The sequence below is a fragment of the Ostrinia nubilalis genome, chromosome Z (assembly GCF_963855985.1).
Source record: "Ostrinia nubilalis chromosome Z, ilOstNubi1.1, whole genome shotgun sequence".
NCBI lineage: Eukaryota > Metazoa > Arthropoda > Insecta > Lepidoptera > Crambidae > Ostrinia > Ostrinia nubilalis.
Window position 1 is genome coordinate 11,145,082 of NC_087119.1, and position 22,623 is coordinate 11,167,704.

At 37.9% G+C, this 22,623-nt stretch overlaps 1 protein-coding gene across 3 annotated transcripts in view; it reads left to right on the top strand.

The window, feature by feature from the left end:
• LOC135087227 (polyhomeotic-proximal chromatin protein-like) overlaps positions 1-22,623 on the top strand; it is a 59,849-nt gene that overhangs the window by 23,458 nt on the left and 13,768 nt on the right. For all 3 annotated transcript variants that reach the window (XM_063982065.1, XM_063982066.1, XM_063982067.1), the window contains exons 10-19: positions 867-1,036; positions 4,433-4,582; positions 6,103-6,304; positions 6,989-7,149; positions 8,511-8,617; positions 10,773-10,884; positions 11,755-11,908; positions 13,701-13,807; positions 14,454-14,561; positions 15,037-15,123. In XM_063982065.1, coding sequence (XP_063838135.1) covers positions 867-1,036; positions 4,433-4,582; positions 6,103-6,304; positions 6,989-7,149; positions 8,511-8,617; positions 10,773-10,884; positions 11,755-11,908; positions 13,701-13,807; positions 14,454-14,561; positions 15,037-15,123 — 1,358 coding nt within the window. The remainder of the gene's footprint in view (positions 1-866; positions 1,037-4,432; positions 4,583-6,102; positions 6,305-6,988; positions 7,150-8,510; positions 8,618-10,772; positions 10,885-11,754; positions 11,909-13,700; positions 13,808-14,453; positions 14,562-15,036; positions 15,124-22,623) is intronic.

Here is a 22,623-nt window from a genome sequence, read left to right on the forward strand (position 1 = left end):
CGCGTTTTTCACATACACAATAAGCTTACAGAACTGCGTTTAGTTCCGCACATTAGACCCACATAAGACACTAATCAGTTCTCGCCATGACCCGCCCGAAGCATTATTTTGTAGTACCCTGACTAGAAATGCGAATAAGAATTTCTACACTATTTAGTTTTGCAGTAAATTTTACAGGTCTCACTACCTATCAGGAGCAAGGTTTATACATTTTAAAACTGAATTATTTTTGTTAAAAGTCTCGTGATTGAACGAATGTGAATGTAATATGATTTCGGGATTTTTTTTTAAATTTCTTAATTTATTTTGTGTATATTTAATTGGCGTTTCGACTGAGTCTATGAAGCTTTTTATTTGAAGAAATCATTTTATTTATAGAAAACACGCAAACGATGCTTCTTAAGGATCTGTTACACGTCTTTTCATCGTAAGCGCAGCTTGTTATTGTTTCGGCTTTCGACGCATTTAGTCTAGACGCGTCGCGTGCGCTCGTCACGCGGCCCGTGGCCCGCGCACGCGATCACCTCATTCTTTAGCCTCAAGGGGACTACACATTAAAATATTTTGCTGAATCTAATTTATACACATCCATACGCATTGAGTACGCTCACAGATTCATATATTCTTATGTTTAGTCCCTTGACACACTGAGCCTAAGATAAGCTTTTTAATTTTCAATGTGGACGTTTTGATGTATATTGTTTGTTCAGCAATCTCACTAATAACAAATAACTATGTTACATTGTCGGTTGGAATTTGCTGTTGTAGTTAGGTAGTTAATGGTTATATGCAAGGCTTATCGTTTAATTAGTAAGGTGGAATGATCCGTAGAGCGGTATGTACTAAGTGCGTTTTTTGATTGGCAGCGCCCTTCCCGGGCTATACCACGATCCCGGCGATCCCCACGACCCAGAACCAGACGTTCGTGTTTAGCCCCCTAGGCGTGATCAACTCGCAGCCCAACATTCTGCCGTCGCACTCCCAGCCCACCGTATCTGGGATTGGCCAGCAACAGAAGTCTGCTGACATGCATAAGGTAAACACATTTATTTTAACTTATTACTGTTCAAGAGATCCGATGGATATTACGGCTATAATAGACATGTTACTTCCAGCATCAGCAGTGATTTAAATATTTTGTGATCACATCGATTCTTGAGTTAATCGTTGCGGTTTTTTGCGTACAAATCTGAAACTAATTGCTGCGTTTATCTTTTTTGTGGAAAAGTTGCAAGTCTGTTATGACCCTTAACACTTACGCAAAGTTTTATAAAAGTAACAAACATTTTAATATATTAATATTAAACAGAAAAAAGTGTTACTATATCAGCAGCTGCGTAAGATTCGCAGAAGTATTACATTTATCCACACATTGGCACGGTAATACTATCTATACAGTATTCCAACTCGGCCATATTTTTGAAATAAATGTCAACAGTCGCGCGGTACGTCACAGTATGACAACATGCGATAGGGCTGCCCACCTACAGTACCCAGTTTAATTACATCTGCCTACTTACAATTTCTATCTAGTTTTGTGATTGTAGTTTTTTATTTAGTTAGACAAACAAAATACTTTGTGAATGGAATAGGTTAAAAATGTGTGTTGTTTTGTGATTAGTAGATTTAATTTATTTAAAACTACGTAAATAATTTTGAAACTTTAATAATCATAATGATCTGTTACGTTAATTTCGGGCGAGCGAAGTCGTGGGCAAAAGCTGGTTTAATACAATATAATTTTCATTTCAAATCAAACTGACTGAAAATGACAAATTGCCTAGTTTTTGAACAATTTGACCGTAAATGACGGTCACTCAAATTCAATCAGTTTTGTCATTTTTAACACTTGGCCACCGACGTCCATTCGGCACATTCGCGACACCCCCGACTTTTGCATACCGAGCGCATACCGAGATTTGAATTTCGAAAGAAAGTTCTCGTTTCGTCTGTTTATATGAAGTTACAATACTGTATGATATTATTACCGTGACATTGGCATGCATTGGCGTCGTTTGACCACCAAACATTATATGTCAGCTGTCACATTTCAAAGTATAATAGTGTATGCCATGGGTAAAACCAACGAAAGAACAAACTTCTTTCGCATTACTCGCTAAACAGTCGGCCTATGCTTTCGTCATGTGATGGGAACCAATATTTCAGTCAGTTTATTTTTCTGATATTGTTTATTTTATTAAGATTATAGTGTATTAGTAATTAATACATTCGAGGTGTTTTTTTTTTTAATTAAGTGGTTTAAATTAAAGTGCAACTTCAGTAATTTGTGAAATTGTGAGAATTTTTAATTCAAATGTCAGTCCCCACGTATTTTGATCAGAGAAGAACAATTTTATATCGTAGGTCGTAGAGGGATAGTCTTTTACTCATACGCTGGCATCAGAAGAACTCCACTGAGTCCAGCGTATTCTTTTCCGCACGCACTTTGTTATGTATATTTGATTGCGAGTTTTGTCAGCGAATATACCAGGATACAGCTTGTTTGATGGACGCCTCTAACAAACCGAGGTTCTACCCTCCGCGACTGATCTTGAGGGTACGATTGTCGTCATGTTTTGGACTCAAACATGTAGATAAGAAATTATGATGTTTAATATTGTGTTCCGTGTTCTCAATTTATCAAAATTATTTAATATATTTACTAATCTGAATCTACGAATTCAAAAGTTTTTATTTATGCATAACAAGGAATTTTTATTTATTCCAGTCTATAGAATCGAACGTAGCTAGATGAGATCTTTTAGACGTTACACACGATTACGTTTACTAATAATTAAGATTGGCAATAAAGTACCTACATATTTAAGATATCGACTAAAAGAGGCCATAAAAATATCTCCCTGGTAGTGCTCCCGGCAAGTCGAGTAGATATTTACTTAATCAGCGTTATTGGTAGGGTAAGGTGTTACACGGGGTACAATGTTACAATGCATATTTCTCCGTCCCTTCCTTTTAGTTGTATGTTGTTGGTATACACGTTTGTCAAGCTCATAAGAACGGTGCAGTCCTGTTGTCCCCCCTGGCTAGGGGAGACAACAGGACTAGATTTTTAATCAATGATTTGAGGACTGTTGTCCCCCCTGGCAAAAATTATTTAAAAGCCATAAAATTTTATAACATTTAAGAAGGACTGGAGTACCTGAATGAATGCCAAATTGCCAAACTGAATACCTAAACGTATGTCAAATAATAATTAACATTTGGATAACGAAAAAAATATAAGTTCTTGGTACCGGTACTATTTCAGACTATTTCAAAATCTGCTTTACTTGCTTTTGACAGATTCGTTATGAATTATCCCTACTAAATAATATTATAAATGCGAAAGTAACTTTATCTTTTTTTATAAATAAATATAAACATATAGCGGACAAAGCCGTAGGCAAAAGCTAAGTACCTCTATTATGCTATTCTCATGTATAAAAAATATTATCTAGGTACTGTAAAGTTTATCAAGTGTAAGTAAAAATCCGTTTAGTAGTTTTTACGTGAAAGAGTATCAAACATCCATACTCACAAAGTTCCGCATTTATTACAACATTAGTAGGTAGGATGCTAAAACTGAATAATTTTAAATTTATACTTAATATTATAAAGCTGAAGAGTTTGTTTGTTTACTTGAACGCGCTAATCTCAGGAACTATCGGTACGATTTGAAAAATTCTTTCAGTGTTAGATAGCCCATTAATTGAGGAAGGCTATAGGCTATATACTATCACGCTACGAGTAATAGGTGCAGAGCAAAAATGAAAAATGTTGCGAAAACGGGTTTTTATGCATACGAAGTCGCGGGCACAGCTAGTTAAATAATATTCAACAAATTACTTGCTCAGTGACAGTGATTCAATTAGCAGCCGCCCGCGATTTCGTCATATTATTTTCAATCCTTTAATAAATAAATTCCGTTCTTAGTGGATTCTACACCCTATAAGGAAACCTACCTGCCAAATTTCAAGTTTGTAAGTGTTAGTTAATACCGGCCGGCACCAATACCTATCAAAATTGTAATTAGCTATTACCTTGACAAACTGAGACAAACGTTTAGGTATTCAGTTTGGCAATTTGGCATTCAGTCAAATACTTCAGTTTTTCATAAATTATGCTATAAAAATTTATGGCTTTTAAATAATTTTTGCCAGGGGGGACAACAGTCCTCAAATCATTGATTAAAAATCTAGTCCTGTTGTCTCCCCTAGCCAGGGGGGACAACAGGATTTCGAAATCCTGTTGGCTCCCCTAGGGGGGCCAAGCAGGGGGGACAACAGGACTGCACCATAAGAACTGCTCAACTGAGCCGCTGAACATCATACATCTAATAGAAACCACCTTACCCTATCCCGTATTGAAAAGTTCAGTGTGCACCCAAGTATATAAATTGTCGTATAGTGTTAACGGGCTTCGTGTACTGCAGGTGATGAGCGGCGGCAAGGTGACTGGCGGCAAGGTGACTTCGGGCGGCGCCGGGCAGGCGGTGCCGGTGCAAGCGCAGTGCGTGCAGGTCTCGCAGCCGGTGCTGAGCGCACAGCAGGCGGCGCAAGCGCAGATCATCAGCCCGCTGCAGGTTTGTATCCTTATACTCTGCAGCAAGTAGGGCCTACGTTACAACGCTCGTAAGTCCACGAAACGGCGGGGTTATTACGAATCTTAGTAACCAGTTGCCAAAGGTTCCGCCAAACTAATTTTTAGGGCTAAAAAGCTAACGTTCTATATTCTAAAATATCGATAGTCGATGCCTAAAAGTAAATACCTACTCGATGATGGTCCCTTCTAGAATAACCTCATCCATGGTTAATTTCAATGTGAATGATATTGAGATGTATGTAATTCGTGTGCGTCAGAATCTGCGCAGTGCAGTTGGCCTCTTACTATGTATGAGCAACTCGCAAGATACGCACTAAAATAACTTATCGCATCTGTGTTTTCTTTTCCACTAAATGTTTTCAAAGATTTATTAAGGCATTTGTATTGGCAGCTTATTTTTATGGTATTTTTTAAACATGAACAAGACAATGGTTTACCTATAAAATTTAACAGTTTTATTTATGATTACTAGCTAATTAACAAATACCTTGTTAATAAATCAGTAATCTGTTAAATGTGTTATTCACTGTTTCTTTTTGCTTTGTTTTATTTACCCATTTGCGCATGCTCACTGCGAATAAATTATGCAATGCCAAAGCGAACTATTACTTATTTTAGTTTTATGTCTGATTGATGTATTTAAAACGTTTGCTTGCGCTTTTGTATTGTGACGTTATTTGCTGGTTGTTTAGTAAGAAGTTTGGACTATTCGCAGGAACTCCTTGTTCAGTATTTTTGAAGGAACTACTGCGAGTTATATTTCGTAATAGTTCCTTTAAGAATTTTTAAAAGTATTGTTTAACGAGCTTCTGCAAATAATCCAGAACAAGTTGTATTATACTTTGTTTAGTTCACTACACTTGCATACATCATAATATTGATCACAGTTGAAAATAAATTTATATTTGTATAAATAGGTCGCAAGAAAATTATGCCTATTCATACAATCTGATAATACGAGTTCATTTAACTTGCTGATAAAGTTCCTGATAGCCTAGAAGGAACTTATCAGTATCTATTAGATGTCTCAGATATCTTTGCTAGATGAGGTCACTAACAAACAACCTTTGTATGTCAGATAACTATCTGGGACTTTGACAACATCTAACGAAACTGACCCTTCGACTATGTTTAGATAGATGAGATACAACTCGCGTGAAGAAGTCTGTAATAAATTAATTAGACTATTTCATCATGTAAATGGTCCAATAAATGATTAAAGTCTTCTCAACCTCGTCCAACACAGCATAATAATATAGTTCGTTTCATCCACGAAGACGCGCCCCACCAATTTTTGGTTGAGGAAAGCGCGTTGTGCGGGGAGTTTGATCCGAGAAATCAGAGCGTCATTATTGTAGTGTGCGTGTGCACTCATGGATGATTTAGCGTGTACCGATAACATCAAACATTAGCGGAAAAATGGTGGGGCGCGTCTTCGTGGATGAAACTATATCGAGACTCATATCTCGGTGGCTGCCTGATGGTCCGACTTCTCCCCAGGCTGGCGGCCAGACGATGCAGTTCGCCCCGTGGCAGCTGTCCGGAGCCCTACCGCAGGTGTGGACCGGCGGCATCCAGGCCGGGGCTCTGCCCGCCGGAGGCCTGCTCACCCACAACCCGATATTCATCAGGGGCACTCAGCCTGACGCCCCGCCCTCGATGTTCATTCAACACTCGCCGCAGAACAACGTTCAGCATGCGAGTAAGTATATTATTTTATACGTTAAGGGTATTTTACACGAATACGCGTAAAGAATTACGTTGTTTAGCAATAAAGTTGTGATGAATCACAGTTTTTTGGTGTAAAATACCCTATTTTATCCCATTACAATTATGATATTGTTAGATAGTAGATTTTTTCTTGGTTATTGTGTTTGTGTTAAGCGAAGCTATTTTGCAAGTGCGATGTTTTGTTTGATTTTTAAATAATATTGTTCAGTAGCGAAATTTTTATCACGGTATGCAAGGCCTGTATTTATCAAATGCTGAAAGTATTTTCTGACTTTGACAGTAATTTACAAAATACTTACATAAGGCCAATAAATGTTGAATTTATAACTAATTTACGAAAGATCGGTGCGGTTGTAAGCATAAACATCACATTTTGTTTATTATTACAATTTGACTGATTCTGATTTTGTCCGCCAAAGTATCACGTAACATCACCTTGTGAAAATCCACAAGGTGTCACGTGCCCATCTACTGTACAAGTACATAGTCAAAGCAACTCAGCTGTGTTTTTTCAAAACTATGGCTGAGTTGCACCACCTTTTTTAACCGTAACAATAACCGGTGATTTTGTATGGAGTTGGACAGATTGACGTTTGTCAAAGTTAAAGTAAGATGGTGCTACCCAGCTTATGACTTGTTTGTCGTTGTCCCGTAGACGTGAGCGTGGCGTGCGCGACGCCGACGCCGGCCAAGCCTCGCGCGGCGGCCGACGGCATGAGCAAAGCGCCGCGGCCGCTGTCCAACATCCTGCCGTCCGCCGGCATCCGGCCCGCCTCGTCCGTGTCCACGCAGACCAACGCCAACCAGCAGAACCAGGTCAGTTAACACAAGCAGTTCAGGTGGGGATTCTTGGATGGCTCAAACTTGGAGTGCAACGGGACTATTCCCACCTCTCGTTCCCACCACTTCAACTCCTGTGTAGCCAGGATCTACAGCTTGACAGCCATAAAAACCCAACCAATGAAGGTCAAGTTTGTCCCGGGGGAAAGTTACACTGTCATTGGACCCGCAACGAAATTAATCAGAAGAACATAGGAGGATTTCGAAATTAAGGTGTGCTTTTGTTCCCCAGTCAACGAAGCACATGATGTCGTGCCCTGCGTGCCCAAATAACTGCACGCAGGAAGATTTAATGAAGGCTACTGACAACTTCTTGTGGCGGAGTTTTGGGCTGACGCTGTGTAGTCAATATAGGTTTGTTGTCGATACGACAAGAAGTTAACACAAACTACGTGTATTACCCTGTTATATGCTCTCCAGTGCCACCCGGCTCGATTATCTGTTTTTACACCCAGACCAGCGCCTACTAGCTGAAATACGCAGCTTTAGGCTCCGCACAATGCGCATACTAATAATAATATAATAATAATAATCGTTTATTTCTCTCTTCACAAAGTAGGAAACATGCTTACTTAAATACAAAGGTTTTATGCTAATAGTCTTAGCTTAGTTCCTATCACTTGTGAGATACTGGTGCCTGAAGTAGGTTTCAAAGAAATCTGTGACACAGGTTGATATACTGACAACTTACTATAGTCACTAGTGGTTGCCACGTGCTACGTCCCTTGGTACCGCCCAAGCGAAAGTGGTTGGTGGCCGCCACTAAACGGAAGTATTCCAACCTCACGTCTCCACCGCTGCAACTATAGCCAAGATCTTACATTCATTCATACAGCTTGCACTCTAATAAAGACCTAACCAGTAAAAGTCAAATTTGTCTCACAGCAGAGTGAAACTGTCATTGGACCCACAACGGAATTAATCAGAAGAACATAACCGCCTCTGTGGTCTAGTGGTAAGACCACCTGCTTCAGACGCAGAGGTCCCGGGTGCGATTCCCAGTGGGGGCAGATTTTTCTGTTCGGTTTGGTTGGTGGTAGGGCTTGTTCTAAGTCCGCCTGGCTAGCTACCACCATCTTACCTAAGTCTGTCGCCATAACAACAATGTTAACAGCATTATTGTGTTCCGGCAGTTAGAGGTAAGATAGCCAGTTCCTCCGTGGTTGAGGATTCCGGGTGAAGCTCGCTTCCACCTTCGGCCTGATCGTCACTTACCATCAGGTGAGATACAGGCCAAGAGCTTCGGAAAAAAAGGAGTTCGAGCTTGAGGCTACCCGGTAATGTGATGATTCCGGTCCAATGTAGAATTTAAAACATAATTTTCCTTTTGTACACAGGCTAAACAGCGTGGCAAGCCCGGAGTGAGGTCGCCTGCGCCGGCCGCCAAGCAAGACGCCGCCAACCAGACCAACAAGATGCAGCATCAGATGCAGCCGAAGCAGCAGTAAGTGCAATGAGGGTTTTCGCGTATAAAAAATCCGCCAGATGGCAATACGTAGACGCGAGGTCCAAATGCTGCATGATTGTTTATTTTTGACATGACATTGACAGATATGTCAAAATCCACCAATCACGCAGCAGTCAGACCCCACATCCACGTCCCGCCATCTAGCGGATCTTTTATACGCGAAAACCCTCATTGAAGCCTTTGAGTATTAAATTATTATTTTAAATATCACCTTCAGATCCAAACAAAACAAGTTAAAGACCAACAAGTATTGAATTTGGTGCCTCGTTTATGTGTAGGCCACTTATTAACTTAATGTTTTGATATTGGCTCTGTGCACGATTACAGCGCCAACTAGCGTCCACAACTTTGTGGGCTCTGTCACATTGACATTTAGGTCGTTTATTTGTGAAAAAATATCGAAATGGAAAAATAACAAATATTTTCGACTAATAAATTGTTGTGATACCACGATTTGGGTGGAAAAAAGGTCTTGAAATCATTTTGGTCATTCAAATCAAATGAGGTAAGTCCAAAAAGTGTATTTAATTTTGATTGTGTCAGGGTTTGTTTACTTCATTTAAAGTTGTAGTTTTACTGTAAACCAAAAAGACCTTCAGGTTCAGAATGTCCAATTCCCAAAATGTCCAACGGTTTCAAAACGTCCAATTCCCGGAATGTCCAATTCCCAAAATGTCAATTTCTCAAAATGTCCAATTCCCGAAATGTCCAATTCCTGGAATGTCCAGTTCCCGAAACGTCCAATTCCCAAAATGTCCAATCCACTATTATGATGGGTTTGTTAAATAAGTCCTCATAGGCTTTCTTAAAAATATTTAATAAATAACCATACTTAAATTTAAATAATCATTTATTTATTTACAAATTATTCTTTCCTTTTTAGGTCAATAGAAAAAAATATAAATAACTATACATACTTGTATCAGTATAAAGTGCAGTAGCTTTAAATTTTTTCTACGTACTTTTTGCAAATAATACTTGTTACATACAATTTTTCTATGTTTATATGCCGATTTTGCAAAAACTAAACGCATTCGTACAGAAATATATTAATTACTAATTTTTAAGAAAGGCTATGAGGACTTATTTAATAAACCCATCATAATAGTACATTGGACATTTTGAGAATTTGACGTTTCGGGAACTGGACATTTCAGGAATTGGACATTTCGGGAATTGGACATTTCGGGAAATGGACATTTTGGGAATTGGACATTCTGGGAATTGGACATTTTGAAACCGTTGGACATTTTGGGAATTGGACATTCTGAACCTGAAGGCAAAAAGAAAAAGCTACTTTAACGGTTGCATTATATAACAGTAAATATATTTAAATTTTTTGCTGTATCGCTAGTAATAAATTAAATATCGTTTTCAGATCGAAATGAGTATTGTTTTGAAGACCGGGTTTGTGAGTGTTACAATATCAAATTCCAACCACAAACCGTATTTAAAGGAAAGTTGTTGGTATTGGCTGGACAAGTCCGAGATGTAGAAGAATTAAGAACAAAACAAGGGTAGAGTTCAATAATTCACGCTCTCATCATAAGGCAAACATCTGTGCACAACAACTACTGTGACTCATTTTTGTACTACCACGTTGTATAGTCTAGTTATTTCCAAATTGTAAACGGCTATTAAACCAGCCCTATCGGAATACAGTCCACTCTTTTATTTAAGTTCCCAGTAGGACCCTTTTCATGCGATTAATTAATGATATTAAAATGTATTATGTAGAATAGCTATGCCATTGACAGATGACAGAGCTTACATTATTTCTACTTTTGACCACCATGAGCGCTGTGATAGATTATGTTACCCCCACCTAGTACTTCGCACCCAGCGAATATGTACATGTAATATAATATCACCTTCATACAAAACTTGTCATCCCATTAAATGTGCGCTAAAATATACTCCATTTTCTGCCTGTCTTCGGCTTGTCGCATCCAGCTTCTGCTAGCGACTTTTCGCGAATCTTCACCTCATCTTACTATAGAGCGTCTTACTCTACGCTTACCCATTTAAAGTCTATTTTGCGGGAGGACAAGGATCTATAATCTCTGCTCCAGTGTCATGCAGTTAATAATCAATAGTAGTAGTATTTATACTAAAAAGAATTAATTTACAGGCTGCTGGTGATGAACTCAAGTGGGCAAATTGGACAGATCACGAGCGTGCAAGATAAGAACTCGGTCAACAAGTCCATCCAGCAACAAGCCATGATGCAACAGCAGGCTATTGTAAGTCAACGTTTTTATTTGCTTTGTCTACTACAACTCTGTTTGTATTAAAAATCCGAATGTAATACTTGGTATAGCCTGACCAGGAACATAAAAACCCTGGCATAGAGGCGCGTCAATTGCATTTGATAGTGCAACACTGAGTACAGTCGTACCTGTGTTAAATTAATAGGCTAACTTTATGTATCAGGATTCAGGATTACGGGCTAATTTGATATTTTCATAAATTAACGAAAAAATATTATTATAGGTAACCTGGTTTAAATAAATTAAATGAAACCATCAATCGAGCTAGTAGGATTTATTTTATTATTCATCAATAATCAAACTCAGAACTTGAATATTCAACTGCAATGTTTGCTCATGAACGCTTCAAACTCGGTACTTCTTTCCCAATTCCATAAAATTCAACACTTAGAAAGTGACAATTTTTTTAAAATAGGTAGTTGAAACAAACCACAGCTAATTTTCATAGTGGACTGTACTATGCGATAAACATGTCAGTCAATTTGACAACCTTTGTCGGAAACATTATTCAATGAAAATATTGTCCGAACCCTTAGCATTTTTCTTCGACAAATACTTTAACACATTGTGAGCCACTTTTCTTTCACGACTATAAAAAGATTTTAGCAATTTAATTCACCAAATCAATTGCGCACATTTAAAATAAAGTTTGTTTACACTTTGACAGCAATAGACTGACATGCAAGGTGACATCATGTCAATGAAGTTTTCAGTTACTGTTGCCATTAAAAGAAATTAGTACCATTAGTTTTCCGCAACATGGCGAGGGTTTTTATGTTCCTGGTCGGGCTATACTAAATAGTGATGATTAGTTTTCTCTATTTAATTCTGAATTGGCTGTAGCAGCAACAGCAGCAACAACAGCAGCAGCAGCAGCAACAGCAGCAACAGCAGCAACAGCAGCAGCAACAGCAGCAGCAACAACAACAACAACAGCAACAGATGCTCCATCAGCAGCAGCAAACTCAACAGATGGTGCAGCATTATCAGCAACAAGGTAAAGCGGCTTTAATTTATGACCTCATTAGTATCGATCAATCTGGACTACACAATCGAATTTCTTGAATAACAAGGCGTTTTATATGTTTTTGACTGACGGCTTTGTGTGCTTTAAACGGGTATATTTCGGATGATAAAATCCAGCTGTGACTAATTCAAGAGTGCACAATCATTGGCGTAGCGTGGATTTTTCCACCAAATCTAAATTTGCCGTCTAGTCCTATTTGGCTATATTATGATCACATGTTATTAGAGATTTTTATTACTGTGCTGTGCAAATACATACATGTGGATTTTGTGTTTCACGTTGTTTATTTGGCGTGTTTCAGAATTAAAACACCATGCTTCTGACTTGTTATCTTTGGATATTCAACCAGTATAGTCATTGTTTAAAAGTACGTTAAATGAATATAAAAAAATCAGCAAGCATTAAACCAAAGGTAATTAGATGTGAGTGAAAACACGAATAATTCAGCGTATTAATAGCTCGAGACAACGGAGTGCGTTTTTATGGCGAGGTGGACCATCATCATGCACCTAACCATTTCAACAGTTAATGTACAGCTATTTGTATCGGCGTGCGTGGCAGGAATCAAAATGTCCGTGTCATAACATATATATTTTTTAATTCTTATTCAATTAAGATTAACTCTTAGCATAACTAGTTGCTAATGTCAGTTTGTAAATAATGTTGGGCGTCATTAACTTCACGCAGCACCAGTTGAGAGCGTCACAAGCTACATTGAAAAGTCAAGGACATTCTGCTTAATGTGGACAAGGACTGTCTCCTCTACGATCAATGGTAGGCATGTCGTGATCTTTTAAGACATACCCCCGTGACATGTCCAGTGATGTCCAAATCCATTGCCACCTGACGCTGAAGAATAGACCACGCGGGGGCGGCAGCTTTTCTCCCCGCCGTCCCCTAGTCTGAGCCGCCCGGATCATGGCCCTTCGGCCGTCCCACGCTACGCCGCTGTGCACAGAATATGTGAACTCGCTCTAGCCATCATCAGAATTCGTCAGCACGGCCGCAGCCTCGTGCGGCCTCGTGTTAGCCGACACGCTAAGTGTTCACGCATGCGCATTCAGTCTCATTGATTTGTTCGATAAGCCGTGCACAAGTACGTTGCACAAAAGTTCCGCACTTTTTCGGTGGACCCAGCTGGCCCGCACAGTGAGCACGGTTCTTTCATGCGCACAAATCTCATTCTCATAAACTTTCTGGTGTAGTACTTGTAACTTTTGTGTATTAGTCAATAACAACTCATCTAAAAGCCTCAAGAAGATGCATTGTTATAATTAGACCAATTGATTTTCTATTTATAAACAACTATAGTATTCGTGTATAGTGTAACTTTAGATTGAAAAAAAAAAAATATCTGAATCGGTGAAAGTGTTGTGTAGCATATAATAAGCTCCTCCTTTTTTCAAGTCGGTTAAAAAAATAGTAAACTTTTTATAATTGCGCTGCCATGTGTCGTGATCATAACATTGTGGGCGCATTCAACAAGTTGGCTAGCGCTCTTCGCTCATCGCTCGGTATTGTCATTGGTCTGGCCGTATGCTGACAACAATGATATTTGAGGATAGTGTAACTTTAGATTTATACATTCTTTTTCTAAATTGGTGATTTTAACAGCAGCAAACTTTTTTTAATTGTGCTGCCATGTGTCGCGATCATAACACTGTGAGCGCATTCAACAAGTTGGTTAGCGCGATGGCGCTTGCAAATCACTTCATCGCTCGTCATTTCTCTGGCCGTATGCTGACGAAGCATTTGTTCTCAGGAATGACGCTGGGCATGCAACAAACGTTGCCCGTAGGCTCGGTGTCGCAAACCATTCCGATGGCGGGCATGCCGCAAACCATATCAATGGTGCAGCAAATACATCCGGTAAGTGAATATAATTAATATTGCCAATGTAACTTCTCAGAATTAATGAGACTAAGCTTATTGTTGACTAGTTCGTAGTAATGTTGTTCAAGTCAGCAATTTCGTTCCGACTGAATGTCGAGAGAGTTAGATAATAAAATAAGTAGTAGGTATTATTAAGTCTTTAGTGTAAGTAAATCTTGACGCAGTGAATCTACAATATTGTTGTTCAGACAAGAAAAACACACATAGATGAAATGTGATATGTCTGAATTCCAATTGCTGCTGCTGATTTTTATGTGCATATTTCAGACACTGACGCATTATGCGGTTTTGTTTTTGTAATTCAACTCTCTTTGGTCTGTTTATGATCTATAAACGACATAAATACATTTAATGTTATGGTTGGTGATTTACAAACAATTTGGTTTTGTAACTTTCGAAAAAAAGATCTTTAATCCCCAGTCGATGCTATAACCACGTGGATTTGGATGCACTTCGCCCGATCGGAGCTGCTAACCAGTCCTTAAGTAATATTATAAGTAGGCAAGCAGCTATTACTATAGTTACTCATATGAGGCCACGTTCTAGCGTAGTGCACCCTCTTGTCCAACCCCTTTATTCCTCATCATCCACACTGGTCAAACTGTACGAATGTCGTTTCCAGCTGGGCGGTATGGCGCAGGCGGGCACGCTGGTGGGACAAATCAACAGCGCGCCGGCACAGCCGGGTGGCACGCTCACGCAGGTGCAAACGCTGCCGCAGCAACCGCAGGTAATCATAATCATAATCATTTATTGCTTCATAAGTGTACAATTACATAGGTGGTGATCATAAACTAAAAGTCTCAACTTATGACCCTGTAAGGGTATTGCAAATCTTAATTATCGTACATTACTAAATATTCTACAATAATTAGTCGTACCCACATATTAATTAAAATCGATAAATAGGTAATAGGCTGGATGACTAATTTTCAATTATTTGTCCGTCAGACAAATCATTAGAAAATATTAGACTCGTATTTTTTATTTTCTTCCATAATTAAATAATAACAATGCTACATCGAGTTGAAATGGCAGGTTAGATAAACCAAGTCGGCTAAGCATTAAATATCTAAAAGTAAAATTAAGTTTAAAGCTTTTCTCAACAATTGAACTGTTTCACTATCGAATCCTCTGCGTATATATTTAAAATTGACGTCCATATTTAGGTAGTAAGTCTTGTAACACACTGTGTTTGTCCAAAGGCTTTGGTCGGCAACGGCATCGTGCAGACTTCAGTGGGCATGGCGGTGCAACAGCCTACGCTCAACCACTCCACCCCGATGCAGACCGTGAGTACTACCCCTTATGTCACTAATAGTACAAGACAAAATCGCTGAAATTACACTACATCTTGGGGATTACTCAAAAAACTAAACAAAAAATCATCGCAAACTGAACTCTTTAACAATCCAAATATGCGAAGGCATCACAACAACCTCGACCTTTCCACTAATATAAACTGCTGATTTTAACTCTGATCAGGTTACAGTTATTGCATACGTTCATTCGCCTAAACATTTATCGATTTTGTAATTGTCGGCATAAAGTGATTGGCAAGTATGCATAATTTATTACTCATAATAGACTAAAGTAAGGTGTACGTGGCATTTCCTGCATACAGCAATCAGAAAATAAGCTTCCACTCACTTTTTGTGAGCTAGGTAAACCAGTGCAGTTTGTGTGCGAGTGATAGTAGAAGCGACAGGTCGCGCGTGTGCTTTTGAGGTAATAAGTAATTTCATAATCTTTAGGAATACCCGTAGTTTGAACCTAATAACATTAGCGTACTAAGGGTGGATTCGACCAAACAAGAGTAAATATTAATCTCAGAATAAATCGTCAGTTTTGACATATTTCCCATACTGAAACTGTCAATGTATCAGTTATACCAGGAGTTATTCTCGGATAAAAGTTTGGTTGAATCGGGCCTAAGTGTGTGATATTAATCCCGCCCTTTGCACTGAATATCTCTACTTGAATTATGGTCTTGTTTGCAATAGACATGTTGATGTCGCAGTCAGATTGTATAATCCGCCGTTTTACATTACAGCTAGGCATTTTGCATTACAGCTCTGTTTTGTAATACGGCGGATTAACGTTTAGCTGGATTGAATACGGCTGAATGAAAATCCGCCGGAATGTATTCGGCGCCAAACGTTCTTCAATACGGCTAGCCGTAATGTAAAACAGCGTGTCATTACCCGCCGCTTTGACAGTTTTTAGTTCCTATTTTCAATACCGTGGCGCTGCCGGACAAAGTGGCTATGGATTCTGGTGTTCGGCGGAATCCTACACAATATTATTAGTGTAAAAATATGAAATCATGGCAGTGGCCGGTGAAGATAATTTTATCTTAAAGAAAAATAACCCAGAAAAAATGACTAAAACTTTATTGTTTTGAGTTACCTGTTCCCTTTGATCATTTTTAATGTCTAAAAAAGACTAAAGCCAAATATCTAATTAATTCTTAAAATGTTTAGAAAAGTCTAATTGTTTTGAGTTACTTTTTTTTTAGATGGCTATCCCTTGTGATTTATAAATAAGTAAAAAAAAAGTACTGAAGCCAAATATATTATTTAGTATACAGTAACGAAGGAAATAATTCTTAAAATCTGTCTTATTAAAATTTATTTTCATTAAACATTGTTTTATTTTGTAAGTATGGTCACCCTACAATCTATAGAAGTACCACAGAATAGGTAATAGTACAGGTACAGAAGGATTACTCCGCAAGACGATTTAAATAAATGCGAGTCTTGCTACGACGCGATACAGTGGAATTCAGCTCGCACAGCACTACGTACCTACAATTTTATTCACCTACAAGTTTTGTCTCTTTCTATCGCGTGTCTCTGAACTCTTCTTACGCTGTTAGGGTTGCTGTCTAGTGAAAAAATAATTAATCTACTTATTTGTAATGAGGTACGTATGTAGGTAAGTATGCATTCATTATGGAAAACCTTGGGAGAGGCCTTTGTCCAGCAGTGGACTTCATTTGGCTGAAACGAATGAACGCATTCTGAGCAGTAGTCATGGTAGGTTAGGTTCCTATACTATCCTAAGAATTATTGATTACCTACATGGCCAACATACCTTTCAGCATCTTTGGGAAGCAAAAAAAAAGATAAATCCGGTAGATTTCTTTTCGAATTTAAACACCCGAACGCCGCACAATATTTCTTTCTCTTTATGTCCATTTTTAAATAATACTTCAATCATAGAATTATAATCATACTATAACGCACGCCAGCGTCCTAACGGGCGCGCGCGTGACACTCGACTGATATAATACCCGCCGGCGGGGCGCTTCGCTGTAGGTAATTATCGGATGTACCGCGCGGAGTGAGCCAGGCCTGGAAGTACGATGCGGCTAAACGTGGGCCGCCGTATTGAAGAACGTATCGCAATGACAATCCGCCTAAACGTTGAACCGCCGTATTACAAAACAGAGCTGTAATGTAAAATGCCTAGTGGTAATGTAAAACGGCGGATTATACAATCCGACTGCGACATTGACACCACCAATCAATTGACGTACTTTTTAAAACTGTCAAAACGAAACTCTCCCATAGATTTTGTATGGCACTACAAGCAAGTGACGTCACTATTTTGTGAACTCAAATAAACTACTTTTTTCAATTACAATGCGACCAAAAATCGTAATTTACAGGTAATTTAAATTTAATAAAGTTTTTAAGACCAGAATGAAGTGTCTTTTTAGAAAAGTTGTGATTTAGAATTATTGGAGAATGGTGTCAAATTGTCCATATTGAAACAAATCATAGTCACGTTGGTAGGTTCAACAACATAGATTAAACTTCAACGGGTTTAAACATACATGTATAGTATACTCAACAATCTACCACACTATATCCTCATTCCGTATATGTATAAGCACGTATGTATATAATAATTTGTATATTGAAATAAGCGTGTAAACGTAGTATGTATGCGAATATTGGTGATGGTGGTTGGCAGTCGCTCGCGATAGACGGCGCAGCGCTGCTGTCGGCCCCGCTCGTGCAAGTCTCACCGGCGATCTTGCACCATGAGGTAGATGGACCTTAACATGGCACCCATGGGGTCTCTTACGACCCTTAAAACTAAACTAAACGCCATAAAGGACAATCTAACGGCCAAATGCTGAAGCGGCACTCAAAGGTAACGCTCCGTTGTTTCAATGGTCAGTCACCAGTCGAATATCACCACAAGTAAACATATTGACTTGTTCCATTTCATTGACCATCAGTTCCGTGACGACTGGTGGTGACAGAGCCTTCACTTGAGAGTATCATTTTAGTATTCGGGCAAAGTTGTCGGTGTTTTGGAGAAACGAAACGATGTGTTCGTAATCGTTACCATCTATAGCCCGTTCTACGAAACATCGGCTCTACTCACGTATATTGTACCAAATTCCTAAAGTTTTTATAATAGACCTATAGATATATTCTCTGGATATATTATAAAATAATGGAGGTGAATTACTTTACCTAAACTTTAGTAGTACACAATACGTGATGTGCCCATTCTAGGCCCTATTTTCGTCATAATTATGTAGTTTAGTGTTGAAATTATACGTTTCTAGAATTTGATTCTTTTGATATTTTTAAATACTTTTTTATATTTGCTTACATAATTATTCATTGTTGTTAATAAATAGATTTGAAAAAAAGTTAAAAGTAATTTCAAATGACCAACCAATTGGTTGAAAGACGAAATATATTTATTTAAATTACATTCCTATTTACTTTTTCAAAGTTCCAATTATAACAGCAACAGTAAATTATTTTTATTATATTTGCATGGTTTGCTGTGTATACAGGGTGTCCCGTAATGTAACGTCAAGCCGGAACTGGGTGTTGAGGCAAGTTATGTTGGTTATCAGAAAAATATAAAAAAAAATCTATGTGGCATATTTTCAAAATAATGGGCATTTAAAAAAAATCAAAAATTTTTACTCCAGGTGACGGTCTTTTTACTCGTGTTGCCACAAATCTTCACTTTTTCCAATTTTTTTTTTTGTTATGTAACCCTGAATAATGCTTCTCTAAATTGTTATCAAAATTACAAAACCAGCTGCTCCAACTTGGATGAAAAAAATACATTATTCCCAAAAAAATTTTAAAAATAAAAATTTTGCCTACTTTAAACTGACTGTACTGAAAAAAAATTGTACTACGCGAGTGTGGCAAGTGACGTCATAATTTGGCGCATTTAGTAAGGATTCCAAAATGGTATAACACTTGGTAAATTCTTGCTGTAATTGTCGACAATTTTTGGTTTTTTGGAAATAATCCCGTTTTTAACTTTATCTACCTTGGTTAAAAATTATTATTCTAATGTGCCCAAAATTCAAGTTTCTGGCTTAAATGAGGTGGAGAAGCCATTTTAAAAGGTATGAGCGGGACGGAGAGGGCCATCTTACCAAGCAGGGATGTTATGGATATCCGTAACCGTAACCGAAACTATCGGATATCCGAAATAAAAAAATATCCATAACCGTAACCGAAACTGATTCAAAAGTTACGGATAGTTTCGGATACAATTATTCCAAACTGCAAAACTCTATGAAATCTGCAGTATACACGCCGCAGCAGCAATGCCGCGCTGCCGATTTCATAGAGTTTTGAAGTTTGCGGTCTGCGGCCCGTCTTGGAATTGTACCTTAAATCTTAATATTTGTTACCAACTTGTCTGGCATTCCCTGGCACCATCTAATATGCCAGCCTGTTTAACCTTTATCATACATAGGTGTCCTCTTAGTTGGTACATAAAGTAGCTATGTGGGTCACGCAGCATCTTGCTATTTGAATTATACCTACATTTTTGAAATTCTAATAATTTAACAGATAACAGGCCAAGAGCTTCCTCGTTGTGGATAAAAAAAAAAAAAAAAAAAAAAAAAAAATTCCGTAACCGAAATTATCCGAAACTTTCGGATAATCTGAAATGATTTCATATCCGTGACCGTAACCGAAACCGGTATAATATTATTGTAATATCCGTAACCTTATTCATAACCGAAACTTCATATCCTTATTATCCCTGTTACCAAGTACAAGTGCAGGCAGAGCAGGTAGTAACGGCGCGCACGCACGGGTGACTTTTGTCACAGTATGTCAACTACTAATTACTGTCATGGTGACAAAAGTTTCTTTTTTCACAGAAACTTGAATTTTGGGCACATTAGAATAATAATTTTTAACCAAGGTAGACAAAGTTAAAAACGGGATTATTTCCAAAAAACCAAAAATTGTCGACAATTACAGCAAGAATTTACCAAGTGTTATACCATTTTGGAATCCTTACTAAATGCGCCAAATTATGACGTCACATGCCACACTTGCGTAGTACTTTTTTTTTCAGTACAGTCAGTTTAAACTAGACAAAATTTTTATTTTGAAATTTTTTTTGGGAATAATGTATTTTTTTTATCCAAGCTGGAGCAGCTGGTTTTGTAATTTTGATAACAATTTAGAGAAGCATTATTCAGGGTTACATAACAAAAAAAAAATTTGGAAAAAGTGAAGATTTGTGGCAACACGAGTAAAAAGACCGTCACCTGGAGTAGAAATTTTTGATTTTTTTAAAATGCCCATTATTTTGAAAATATGCAACAGATTTTTTTTTATATTTTTCTGATAACCAGCACAACTTGCCTCAACACCCAGTTCCGGCTTGACGTTACATTACGGGACACCCTGTATACCTATATTTAAATATCTGTATTTATTATTATTATACATATGTGTGCTATATAATAATGACTTAATGCATGATTCTGAAAGACGATAATATTGTGTATGGTACAGTCGAGTTCACAAACACATTTCAAAATATTGTAAGCGTTTTACCAATCATATTTTTATATTTCAATACAAACTCAAACATCAATAAAATGTAAACATTTAAACTGTACATAAATATGTTGCGGTAGCACAGTATTGACTGTACAGTGACAGTATCCAATTTTTTAAATAAGCTTGACTTTTTTAAACGTGGTATTTTTCGCGAAAAAAAATTATTGTAAATGTAATTCGCGGGTGCCCATATCTTAATTTTTAAAGGTCAAGGCTTATTTTCGCGCACCATTATGTCTATTAAGCTTTGCATTTTTCTATGAACGAAGCAAATTTTATCCACGTGTGCCAATTTTGAAACCGCGCGCAGCGGATAAAAATAATTAAACACGAAAAAAAAATATTTTACTTTAATCGATTATGTTACTGATTCTCAGTCGCTTCTAAAAATTTGGATACTGATAACAAAATGGTTTTGTAAAACAACGCCCATCTCAGGGGTGGTGGTAGTATACACGACACTGATATTATTTTTTTTCGATAATAAAAAGCGTGTCCATGATATTGATAAAGTTACGGCGTAAGCACAAGGCAAAGATATATTTTTTTACCATTAATGTATACACGACACGATACTATACACGACACTGATGCCGAAAAATATGTATTTTAATTTTTCATGGAAAAATCCATGAAATCAGGAAAATGGTATTATTACGCGGGTGAGCTATCGGTCAATTCCCCCGCTTTCCCGGGGCGCGGCGGCCGCATGTGCTCGGTGGTGTAGCGGGGTACGCGGGGGTGGTGCGGGCGGTAACAAGCACCGTCTCGAGAGTTTTAGGAGACGTTTAAACAAGGTTTTTTACTAGTAAAGTAATATTTAAAAATTTATTTATATTTTTCTTGTAATTACTTTCATGTGTACAAAACCACATCCTGTATATTTATGAACTCGACTGCACCATTGCATGTTTTCTAACTCAAGGCATGAGAGTTCTTAATAGACTCTTGCATGGTTCTGCATTTGTTTGCAACGACCAACTGCATAGTGACCAGAATATTATAACATTAGGAATATTTATTCTATTATGATACCAGTATTATTAATGCGTATTGATTAAATAGTCACAAAATAAAATATGTACTTATATTATCGGGATTTAAGGGATATTTTGTATATAATTAACAATGTAATATTTATATCAATCAATAAACAAATTCTAACAATGTTGGCATCAAGTTCGATATCAAAAGAATCAAATGATGTTGAAATTTGATTGGCCAAAGAGTGCTGACTTAATGTTGGTAGGTATCTCATGCATGAAATCGATAAAGGTATTTTGTAATTATCAATCAGAAATAGATATTTCTTCCATTTTTACCCATTGATAGACCTTTGTCAGATTATTCGCAAAATACTCCCCGATAACGACTCGACCTTTTTCGGTATGCGTAAAAGGTGACATAAAAAGCAACGAAAAGAATTAATGGAAAATGTAATGTATTAAAATAACATTTAGGCCCAAGCCACTAAGCCAAAAGCTTCGCTTGGTGCCACGATTTGGTGAGTATTTTGTCACCACGTTCAGAAACCATAGGATTCAATAGTCCATATTTTAGGGAATCTGGTTATGTCATAACTTATGAGTGGTATGGAGAACCCTCAGTGTGCGTTTTACAAACAGTGTGGCTGGCAGGGTAGTCATTTCGAAGAGCGGACGAAAAATGATTCGACGATTCACTGTACTATTTCAGCTTGGTGACTTAGTGATTCCGAGGGTAGAGACAGAGTTGGTCTAAACACCAAGCAAAACTCTTGACTGTGTGACTTGTGCCTTACATACGAAAGAGGCCGAATACATATTAAAATAGGTTTTGTCACACATGTGTACTGATTATTTTCTGTGTGCCACTTTTACTTAAGGGGAAACGTGGGCAAAAAGCCAAAAAGCCCGCTGCGCGACAACCACGGAAGGCCCCGAAACGCGG